This window comes from Emys orbicularis, chromosome 4, assembly GCF_028017835.1.
Source record: "Emys orbicularis isolate rEmyOrb1 chromosome 4, rEmyOrb1.hap1, whole genome shotgun sequence".
Lineage (NCBI taxonomy): Eukaryota > Metazoa > Chordata > Testudines > Emydidae > Emys > Emys orbicularis.
The window spans coordinates 9,397,877-9,410,381 of NC_088686.1; the positions used below are offsets into that span (position 1 = coordinate 9,397,877).

Sequence of the window (12,505 nt, forward strand, 5' to 3'; positions counted from 1 at the left end):
ATGAATCACAAAGACAAGATGCATGGAGAAAACTTACCTTGGCAGAAATACTGACAACCACGAGGTTAAGGAATGAGATCAAAACAAAAGCAGTTCTACATGTAAAACCCAACCCGGTCAATAACTGAAGTGATGTTTCCAGAATTTGGCATAAGGGGTGGCCAAGAACATGCTTTCATTGGGGAGCAAGCACAGCAGCACCTCCCGCTCAGGGATGGCCTGGTATTTACCAGATGTAGGTTTTGCCAGGTAAAATCAAGGATTTTACTGCTCTGGGAAAAACTAGGTATTCCCAGTTTAAAGCATTTTCAATGTTAAAAACTGTTGGTTAATGCACACCGCATTACACTTAGTTTTAGTTACATATTCAAATTGTGGTTACATAAGGCAGTAGATTTGTAGATTAATTCATGGCTGCACAAATAAAAAGTAAAACTGCACTGGGTGTAATACTAATATATGTAATTATAATACTGAACACCAGAATGCCTGTATACATTTTGGTTTGGTATTTTCTCAAGGACTCATATTTCAGTTTTCAATATTATATAAACAAAAGTCAAAAACATTTGATTATATGAAAACAACACCAATGCTGAGTTGTGGGCTTGAAGCATGCAGGAACCAGAAGCACACAGAGTTGCAGATTACCACTCTAGGTCCATTTGGCCATGCAGCATTCTATAGCAGAAGACCAGCTTTGATGTAGTGGATAGACCGAGCCTAATCCCCAGTTTTGAATGGATGTCTTCAAAATTTGAAAAAAGACTCGTTCTACGCTCGCTCAACTTGCTGGACATTGATGCAATTATATTTCTCCGTTTCCTCGTTTAAACCTGGTGTAAGCCAGTATTTACCAGCACCCTGTCCTAAACTAGTTTTTCTGAAGGAAAAGCCAACCCTGCCTATGCCCCCAAGATTGCTACAGGAATTTTAATTTAAAAAATAGAGATCAAGAATTCATTTTTAACTTGCATTTTTCAAAACGCTGTATTCTATGAATCGATACTGCATACAAATATGAATGGCGGCTGTCGTTACAAACGTTTGCAGCACGTTTCACTGCCAGACAGTAATCATTTAACATCCTCAGCTTCAAAACATTTTAAAAACATTAATGAAGCCTTACAACAGCCTTGTGAAATAGGCAAGCATTATCTCAATTTCAAAGTAAATTCTTTGGGGCTGGGACACTGCCTACTTTGATGTTTGTACTGAGTCTAATACATTTTGGGTATTACTGAAAACAAAATAAATAACACTGAATAACACTGCAGATAAAGAAACGGATTCAGAGAGGGTTACCCAAGGGTACAGAAAAAAAAAAAAAATCAGTGTCAGAGCTGGAATTAGAACTCAAGACTTCCTGCCTAACTGTCCTGTGCTCAGATCACACCATTCCTACATGTTATATTTTTACTGGGATGGCAGAGACCTTCTGTGGAAGAAGAAAATATAATTGGAAGCCCCCCCCCCCTTTCATTTCATGGACATCTGCATCGATAAGTGACCTTCAGGCATTTATGACATTACATTATGAATTTCTCATTTTCTACAGATCTTGGGGTAGAACAGGGTATGTTCCTGTCAAGCACATCTGAAGTATCAAGTTATCAACCTGATAGGATGTTTCTATCTAGTCTTTAAAAGCATACTGTTATCGGAGAGTTAAACTAACACACCAAAATGTGTATGTATGGTAGGAAAGAAACTCTGCACATGGACTTCTCAGCAGCTGTAAATTCAGAAGCAAAAGAGAGGCCTGATGACCAGATTACAAGGCTGTAATTCAACCTGATCATCTGACAGAGATTGTTTCTAAACCCTAAATCACTGTATACCTAACCTATTTGCACAGTATAATTTACTACTATAGCTAAGCTGTAAGATTTCCGGTCACCATTATCATTAAAGTGTCATGAATTCACTGAGTACCCAAATATTTTGCAGCTATAGTAAAACAAACAAAAAACTCTAATTGCAGCTGTAAAGCACCGTTTCCTCTGACTACATGGGTCTATATCAGCAGTAGGATTATATAACTGAATCTTTTGGTATTTAGTAAGTAAAAAAAGAAAAGGAAAAGCGGCTTACATTTTAAGTCCCAGCTAAGATATGATTTGGGTAATCAGTGTATGTCACAAAATTAAGATATTATTTAACCCTCAACAAGCTTTCTCAATCTTAAAAGGACAAAATATTCTGGCCAGCAAAAGGAGAGCTTGGTCTGAGAAAATTCTTCATCTTGTTAAAGGTATTTTAACCCCACCAAATCGGTTGTCATTTTATCCTGTTATAAACCTCATCTCCTCTCTATAAAATGCATTCACTACAAAACTCCTTTATGCTTCTTAAATCAATGGCCTTATTTTTTCACGTCCAAAATCAAAAGTACTGCTTTAATTCTCCACTGAATTTCCTTTCCTAGACTGCTTTTTTAAAAATTCAGATACAAACAATTCATTAGCTACAACTACTAATAAATAACTCAGTATTGGCTTGTGTTATACAGGCGATCAGACTAAATGACCATAGTGTTTGTTCCCTTCTGGCCTTGGAATCTATAAATGTTTCCAGTTAGGTTACTTCAAAATATTCTCTTCTCTAAGAAGGTTAAATAAACCCAACTAATTTACCTTTTCCTCATAAATGATTTAAAAAATCCCCAACTTTAAATATGCTTAGATTTGGGGGTAATATTAATTCCCATGAGAATGTAAACAAAATTGAACACTGTTCTGTATGCTGCAGACTTTAACATCAGTCTTTGTATCATCACTTTTTATATTTACAAAAGAGAGGTTAAAGCCTAGTGGTTTTCTTTCTTGACTTCTCTCTTTTTTAAGCAATATATTTTTTCGAAGTGTTGCTCTCCCTCTTCAACCACTGAAAAGTTAAATTAATATTTAGTGGCACAAAAACCTCAAATTGATGTTTCTTAAAAAAAATTAAACCCCAGATTGTTTCAAATTTAACTGTAAGCTCTTCGAGGGCAAGAACCACGTATTCCTGTATTTATCCTAGCATAACGAAGCCCTGATTTTGATTGGGGCCTTTGAGTGTTACTGAAACAAAAAAAACAATAAAAAAATTAAAAAATACTTCAGTTGTTTGGGTTTCTTCCTTAAAGAGAGGATCCCTGTCTTTCTTGTTTCTAGACAGAGCCAGCATATACCCTCCAAACACTTCATGGGTTATGTAGACCTGCACGTGGCAAGATCTAGGGGGCTGATGAGAAACTGTAAGTTGGGGGCTGGTGCAAGGTGGGATAAGGGTTTACTCATTCAGGAAGTTACTGGTATTGCAGCAGGAGGTGCAAATAGCGTGCCTCAGTTTCCCCTGTGTGTCACAAAAGTATCTAGGTGGTGGGTGATTGCTGCAGAGACCCCGAGAGGGCAGGTGTGACTGCCATATAGCAGCCTGGACCCAGAGAGCCTGGACACTTTGTAACTTAGCAACTGATGGCCCAGAGGCTCACCCAATCTTGGGAGCCAGCCAGTTTTGACCAGCGGGAGAACCAAGGGCTGAAGAAAGAGTCCAGGTGATCTGTTTGCCCAGAAAAGAGACAAAGGACGGAGGAGGGGCAACTGAGTGTGACAGAGGGTGGGCTGCTGGAAGCTGGTCAGTCTCCTGGGTTGGGACTCAGGAGGGAGAGCCCAGGGCTCTGGATCCCCTCCCCCAAGATGGACTTTCCTGAAACTACTTTCTACTGACTGCCTACTTTCTGTGCTAACAAGAACTGTTCTACACTTTGTTCCAGATGACTAATAAACTGTTTTACAATGCTGGCTGAGAATCACTGCTGATTGTGAAGTTGGGGTGCATGGCCCCTTTGGGGCGTACGTGTAAGGCCTCCCCAGGTGTCCTATCCAGGTGGATTCACTGCAGGGAGCTCATGGTGTGAACAAGAGTGCTGAACGCTCGGAGGTCAGACCCACGGAGGCCTGCCCTAGTGAGAGTGTGCCCTGAGGGGTAGTCACATTACAAGAGGGTCCTGTCTGAAGTTCATTCAGAGCGGTTCTAGAGCACCGAGACTGTTCTCTGGTGACACTTACCAATGCAGAAGTGCATAAAGATGTCATTTGAAGCACCACAAAGGGCTTCCTCTGGCCCTTGAAGCAAAGAATAGACCAAAAAGGCTAAGAGTGGGGACACATCCATGCTTCACCCTGCTTGTGATTGGAAATGGATCTGTTAGATCACTATCAAAGCTAAGTCTTCCAGCCATGCCTCCATGGAACTGCCAAATGAAGTTAATAAATTTGTCTGGACACCCAAATTTAGTGAGGAATTTCCAGAGGGCAGTGAGGTTGACTGTACTGAATACCTTGGTTAGATCCAAAAACATAATGTACAAAGGTTGGTGCTTTTTGCGACATTTTTCCTGTAACTGCCGAATGCTGAAAATCAGGTCAACAGTGCTCCGCTGAACACAAAAGCCACCCTGTGATGGAGATAGAATGTTGTTGATTTGGGTCACAAGATGGGTCAAGAGAAGCCGGGCAAGAATCTTGCTGGCCACAGAGATCAAAGAGATACCGTGGTAGTTACCACAATTGCTTTCAGAGCCTTTACGCTCTGAGATGTTGGCATCTTTCAGTTGCTGCAGAATAACTGCTTGAAGCTAGATGTAAGAAAAATTCAAAGAGCTTGTCAATGCAAAGATTTCCCTCATGTCTGAAAACCTCCGCTGGAATGGCATCGGGACTAGGGGATTTATTATTTTTCATTACTTGAACACATCGGCTCATGTGGGTGGATCGGCAAGTGCAGCAGATGCCGACAGTTTACAGACATTATTCAGTGACTCAACAGGAACGATTAAGTAGTTCAATAAAATGTTCAAGCCACTGTTGGCGTATAGCAGTATGATCTCTGATGAGAGATTCACCATCGGCACTTGTTAGCAGTGTCAAGGCATATCAGGCAGGGCCATACACAGCTTTGACCACATCATAGAAACCATTGGAGTCACCTTTATCAGCAAGGGCCTGTAGTTCCTCTGCATTATGGTTAAACCACATATTTTGCATTTGATGGAGTTTGTGTTGGAGTGTACTGCAAGCTGCCCTATATCTGGCCTTTTTCAACCCAGAGAACAGGTCAGCTGAGAGCACAGCATGTGCTCGTCGCTTTACATCTGAAAAATTCAATATATCAGGATCATTATTGTCAAACCAGCCTTCATGACAGCATCTCATATACCCAACACAATCCACAATGGTGTTATAGTGTCATGCAGGGATACCCATTCAGCAGATACATCATCACTGATTGTTGGAAGAGATGCAATGGTTTAGAAAAAACAGTAGTTAGCTATGTTGAAAATTGTTCGATGATTGATAGATCATTCAGCCAGGCAACATTTACATACTTGACAGGATTTTATGCATTTTCAACCAGATAGAGAGGGAGAGCTTTGAACAAACAAGACGATGGTAAGTCCAACAATAAGCTCTGCGTAATACCCAAGTTATGTGCACATCTCATAGATCCCACTGTCAGACAAACACAGTCAATCAGATGCCAGTGACCTGAGCAAGGGTGCATCCAGGTCGTTTTATATTTGTTGAAGAGTCAGAAGACAGTATTTGTAATAACTAGATGGTGCTTGGTTAGTTTGCAAACTAAGGACAGAAAATAAAGTTCCAAGTTTTTCCCATATATGGTAGCAAACTGACATCTAAAATCTAGGCATGTTTACAAACAAAGCAAGAAACTTGACCTCACAGGATCAAGTTGCTAAAAGGTCATCAGCTTATATCTCACGACTGAGAGGGTAAATGCACTATGACCTTCATGAACCTGGTTAAGGGCTTTCTACATGCTCATGGAAAGCCATAATGACAGTCAGATAAAATTCAAGGGGAAGGTATCTATAAACCAGACTGACAATCAAGCAGCTTGAATGGGTCCTGAGAAGCCCATTAACACTCACGCTGTGGAGTAGCCCCTTGAATCTGAATTGGAGGAATAAAGGCTGAGAGGATGTCACAAAGATAACTACAGGGCTTATCACATTGGACTAAAGTGTACACTGCCATTCAAGTCTCTTGACTTCTGACAGGGGCATTCTATTCTGTTGCCCCTGTTTCAAGGCCTTCTGATCCAACTTCAAGCCACACTTTTTTGCTTCCCCCGTCTAAATAGCACAGCTCCCTAAAGTAGCACTGTTCTACTCCTCTCACCTGAAAAGAGCTGCTCTCTGCTGCAGGACACCTCATTCTGTTGAAATGTTGAGGCTGGCCAACTGAAAAACTCATTTTCAGAATCTTACTGTCTGCTACAGTCATTTGGGACTAAATTTAAGTATTTTGGTACAGGCACATCCAGTATTCTGGCATATTACAAAGTTGAGAAGACATTCAAGGACAAGCAGATAAATGAAGTAGAAACAAAAAACCTGTAAAGCAGTTCTTTAGCTATTCGGTTCAGCAGACTAAGCAAACACAACATTGCATCAATCTCAGTTATCAGTATAAGTTAGAGCTTCTGGCTTCACAAGCCTCTCACTTTTAAACACACAAAAACAAGTGCATACTCTTGATGCCAGGTAGGCTGAGCAGTGTCAGGAGGCTTCAAAGGTAAACTTGACATCAAGAGGGCACTACAGAGAAGATACAGTCTAGACAGCGAAAAGATTGGAAAATGGGTTCCTTTTCAGTTTATCATCCTTTTTAGGTACTCCAAGAACTACCTTTTAAAGATTACGCTATCGGTGTGATGTAGTTTGGAAATATTTCCTGACTACTTGAGGTTTCAAGTTCCAAAAATAACAGAAGTTTCTCCCATTCAGGTCCATACTCTGAAATATTGATAACACTTAATCTTCATTTGAATAACCTTTTAAAATATGAAAGGATGTTAAAAAAATAATATTAGATATGAGGCCTGTCAAGACTTGTGCCAAACCACTGCATCTTTGTAAACAGGGTTTTAATACAGTAATTTGCAAGATATTAATAATGCAAAAGTTGGTAAATTTTTTCTTTGTTCAAAATTGCAAGAGTATAGCTATTAAATAATTATTACTGAATATTTAGATATTATGAAAATATCAAGTAATTTCAAGGAAGACTAGGGAATACTTGCACAAGGAATCTCCTTGATACGCAGTCTGTGCATTTTAGTTTATTAATTGGCCTAGTAAAGCACATTATCTTCCTTTTCTATATAGTCTGCAGTCATCGTTCCTCAGATCTCACTAAATACAGGCTGGAATGGCCAGACGGGAGACCTTCAAGAAACACTTAGCAGCTCCAGAAGCAGAGCTGGTCATCTGTCAGTAGGTGGCACATTTCCTTAAATACTTAACCAATGCCTAATATAGTGATAGGGGACACTGTTTCTTTGAAACATAACACAAATGTAGTCAAATGGAGGTTTCATGAAATGTTCTGTTAGAATAGAGTTGTTAATCATGATATCCTGGCCAAATTTTAATTTGTTCAGTTCTTCTGTAGTTTCAACTGGTTATAGTATTTTTTACTTCCTGTCCTATGCTATTGTGAAATGTTGCTTTATGTTTTTGTTAAATAGCTGCAGCATTCCATCCTAGCAGTGGCTGCATTTCATTAGTGGACAAAGTGATCCATATGCAGCTCCTACCAACTGTGGGTAAGTGTTGCAAGGCTTAATATAGAGAAAACATTTAGATATCCCTGAATGAAATGTGCAAATTACTATTTATACTGTATTCAGAGGACATTTTCTGCCAAGAAAATACATATAAATAATGTACAGATTACAATGAGCGTGGAAAGTTTAAGTATAGTGCAGATCACTGAAATGAGCATTTAATAAGAGAAGATAGGTGACAAAATGTTAAATTTATATTGTGTCAATTAGTCTTTTTAATCTCTGCAAAACCGTTTATTATTAAAGAAACACAAAGCTACTGTTACATGGTTGTGAAACTTAGAAACCCATTGAAATCATCTTCACACAAAGTTACACTACCATAAATGGACACCAAAGAGGAGAGTATTAAGGTAAGTGATGACTGTTCACATATATGTAGGAGATACCTGCATATCACAACAAATTTTATCATCGTTTCCCACTATTTTCTACCTAATTTAAAACATTAATATATGTGAATAATATGCTACATGACTTATTCATACCAGCCAACTATCCAGTTAAAATCAGAAGCAACTTTTGGAGTTCTGCCACTGTGTTACAGACAAATGCCAACTAATGTTGGAGGTGGAGGTCTTCTGCCATGTTGTCATAGTATTCAGCACAGCAATCCCTCTACATTAGCAGTGTGTGTGTGTGCTGCTTCCTGATTGGGACTGAGGGTATGTTTATAGGGCAATTTGTGGGTGGGTGAGTGGGTAGGTAGGTAGGTATGTGTGTGGAGCACATATAGACATACCCAAGCTAGCTTTAATCTAACTAGCTTGGGTACCAATAACAGTGACATTGTGGCAGTGCAGGCTTCAGCCTGAGGCAGGGCGCCTGCTTGCAGATGCAGACCTGCCTGGCTGTGCCTCCACAGCATGGGGAGGGGGAGTCACAGGTGAGCAAGCCCCAGTCATCATGATCACAGGCACAGCAATTCTCTGGATATTTAATTTCACTGCGGCAAGTAATTCAATCTACTCTTCCTTTCCAGACAGTTTGTGGCTTTTCCTGTAAGAACACTTACAATTTCTTTGCAAAGAAGTCCATTTGTAGTTTTTTCACTTGAGAAGTATATTTTCTGGTTGTTCATAAGCTCATTTATTTTAACTCGGTTTTATAGGCAATTTTAAAAGTCACTTAAAATAAATACTTAAATTATACCTATTTTTTTCCATTGGTCCAAAACCACATGGAAGATGTGCAGATTTTTATTTCTGTGGGCCAAACCACCCTGTGTAGAAATGTAAATGTCAGAGACAGAAAAGCTCTTTAAGGGTAAGGGTCCCTTCAGGAAATTGTCCTCAAGTCATTCACTCTTCTGGGTATTCCATTCTATTGTTCCCTCCTATAGTGATAGTGATCAGTGTTTCCACCCACAGGGGAGAGGCAGAAGACTGGGTCAACCCTGCAGTGACTCTGCCTCTACCCTTGTTCTCTGTCTGCTCCCTCTACCAGCCCCTTTGGTCTCCCTAGGATTGCCCCTACCATTACTCCCTCTGGGTCTTCTTTCTCTGGAGCTTCTCATGAAGTAAAGTCTGTCATTACAGGCTCTTATCTCTGTAATGTATTTAATTTTGATGTATTTATTAAGTGTTAATTAATGCACTATGGGAGTCCCCTTCAGCCCTCTGTATAAATTGATCCTCTTTTTTCCATATGTTTTGCCCATATGGTTTTCTGCAGCCAGCAATAACCCCTGTGCCTTTGCAATGGGGTGAGGGAAGGGGACCATGGGTTCCCTATTTATGTGATTTGCAAGAAGTGTTATCATTCCTCAAGGTACCAAATGTGTTTAAATGATATAAGTGCCTTGTAAAATCCCAAAGCAAGCTCATTTTCATTTCTCATGTAATAATCTCATATACAGTATACACACATTTTTCATTAATTGTATGAGTTGAATTTATTATTATTATTATTATTAGCTAGGTTACTGTTTTGTTTTTTTTCAATGTGGCAAAAAGTGTGCTATTTTATGGGTTGAATGATTGAATGACATAATACCCCCCCCCAATGTCCGTCACTAAGTCCAGTAATTTTGTCAAGTGTTCGTCGCACAACATGGTGGTGCCTACCCCTGCCTTGTGCTTCAGGGGGTCACAGGATCCAGGGCAGCCTGGGGACTTAGAGAGGGGCCTGGCGCTGGCAGCAGCGAGTGACCTGGCCCCAGCCCACTCCGCTCCACCTCGCTGGCTCCCGGCATTGCTCGGGGCAGGGGCTTTGGGGAAGAGGTGGAGTGGGGGCGGGGTGGGAAGAAGCGGGGCAGAGCAGGGTTGCTCGCTGCTGTCGGCGCCAGGCAGCCCGCTAACCCCCCAGGCCACCCTGGATCCCGCGTCCGCCTGAAGCGCGGGGCACCCCAAAGCGCGGGGCCCGGGGCGGTTGCCCCGGTCCATCCTATGGATAGGACAGATCCACTTGGGCACCACCAAAAATTATACAAACCTGCTGCCCATGGTTACACTAGTTCTACTCTGTTCTAAATTATGATGTAGAATTGCTAGGTAGAATAGCTGCTGCATTCCTCCGCAGATATGGCTGAACTGATCCCTACTCATTGCTTAATCTACCTCACAGGGGCATAATGAGGTTTAATTAGTTGCTTGTAAAGTACTTTGAGATATTTGGATGAAAAACATTAGAAGCGTGAGCTGCTTGAAGAGAAACTGCTCAATGTTATCGGCAAACAGGAATGCTAATTCCAAGCAGGAAGTGTCCAAATGAATACAATATAGCAAGGAGGCTAATTTAAGTTAGAATAAGTGCTCTGAACAAGATATCACAAAACAGCAATATAGCAAAACATTTGCCAAAATACAGTTCTTTCAACAAGGTGCTCTGCTTGATAACATGCATCACAAGCTTACTGAAAACGAGCTAAAAGGATGAGAAGGAACTAAAACACAAGAATCTTTCCTGTCATTACAGGTAAAGTGCAGTGTAATAAGTCAGGAAAGTAACAAATACTTTCCCCATGGATTATATTTTCTAAATGGACAACCAACCTAATTCTCAATTACTGCGGGACAATCTCCACTCATTGATATATTTTGCTTTCCACAACCAAATCTCTGTACAACTTTTCCTGAGTGATGTACCCGAGTATTAGGATTCTAATATCTAAACTGTATTGTTAAATCTATTCACCTAAATTTGGATTATTGCTGATTATGTACTCTATGTATCATATGACTTTTAAAAACTAACTTTATATTTGTGGGTAATCTAAGCCCTATACGCAGATGTAAAAACACTCCTTTCCCAACCTATGTATTGTATAATTTTTTTTAACATTAGCTTTAATAAAAATTTTAAATCTGTTAAAAAATTAAGAGAGCTACACAATTTCTTAAAAAAAATACTTTAAATATAAAAAGAATCAATCAAGAAGCTACGTTCTTAAGTGCCTAATGATATAGCCTACGGCACAGCTCAACATGAGAATGCATAAAGTACAGAAATTTTTCTCCCCAAAATGTTTTTGTTAACAGTGGTTTAAAATAAAAGACATTTCAACACAGACAAGTGACAACTGATTACCTTTCTGACTCTTTTCATGGGACGAAGAAAAGAACGTATATGTTCTAATACTAAAAAGCTAAATCAGACAGAAGCAAACAGCACATAAATGGTGTTGATTAAAAATGGTCAGATACAAAGTTCAGTACTGTTATTGGGATATATAATATAAACCACACTCCGCATATTACAAGGTTTGGAATTTTTTAAAATTATTTAGATGTTTGTCTTTACCATACTGACAACTTTTTGTAGTACTCATAGAATCATAGACGATTAGGGTTGGAAGAGACCTCAGGAGGTCATCTAGTCCATCCGCCTGCTCAAAGCAGGATCAACCCTAACTAAATCATCCCAGCCAGGGCTTTGTCAAGCTGGGCCTTAAAAACTTCCCTAGGTAACCCATTCCAGTGCTTCACCACCCTCCTAGTGAAATAGTTTTTCCTAATATCCAACCTAGACCTCCCATACTGCAACTTGAGACCTTTGGTCCTTGTTCGGTCATCTGCCACCACTGAGAACAGCCGAGCTCCATCCTCTTTGGAACCCCCTTCAGGTAGTACTATCATGTTTGTCACTGAAATCCTACATTGCCCCATCACAGACCACAGCACACTGTGAAAGAACTTATAATATAAATGATTTTGCCATAATACAGGCCTTTTGTAAGTCTAACTAGTAGCTTCTTTTGTAAAACAACTGAATATCTAGTTTGAAGATATTCAAAGCAACTGAACACCTACAAAAATGACACCTACAAAAAAATGCATCAAGGTTTCTGCCTTACCACACAGTGCAAGAGCCAGTGCTGAGATGCCACAATCTTATTGCTGGAACCCATCCTTACCACCCTCCCTTTATTGTTTTGCTACCACAGTGTTGCACCATGAATGAAACTGCATTCCACACTCTAGGACAGAAACCCATTTGTGTTGCACAGGACCTAGCAAAAATCTGGGAGCTATTAATATTAACTGAACTGAACACAAAGACCACCATATTTAACACGTTTTTTATAGTTCATAGACACCCCAGGATGAGCCTTCCCTTTTTAGAAGAGGGTGTAAAATTTTGTTTAAATTCTGAAGTGCAGTTTCATTTCAGCCATTATTTGCCTTGCTCTAGAGCAAAATACAAAAAATACACTTACTTCATCTCTATAGAGAGGACTTGTATAATACATTATATCCATTGCACTGCTGTTCAACATATCCCTTAAACCACGTACTTTATCAGGAGTAATGGAATCAACAGTGTCTAGAAAAAAGAGACTCAAGTGTTAGATTCAAAGTCTTACAAGGTATATTGATGAATAAAATGTGGAAAAAATCCAGAATATGGCTACATAATTCTGAGAACA

At 39.8% G+C, this 12,505-nt stretch overlaps 1 protein-coding gene across 1 annotated transcript in view; it reads right to left on the minus strand.

Annotated features, from left to right (window-relative positions):
* Positions 1-12,505, minus strand: part of DDHD1 (DDHD domain containing 1) — a 109,711-nt gene that overhangs the window by 27,853 nt on the left and 69,353 nt on the right. Inside the window, exon 7 of the mRNA XM_065403611.1 lies at positions 12,296-12,402. Within this exon, the coding sequence (XP_065259683.1) occupies positions 12,296-12,402 (107 nt within the window). The remainder of the gene's footprint in view (positions 1-12,295; positions 12,403-12,505) is intronic.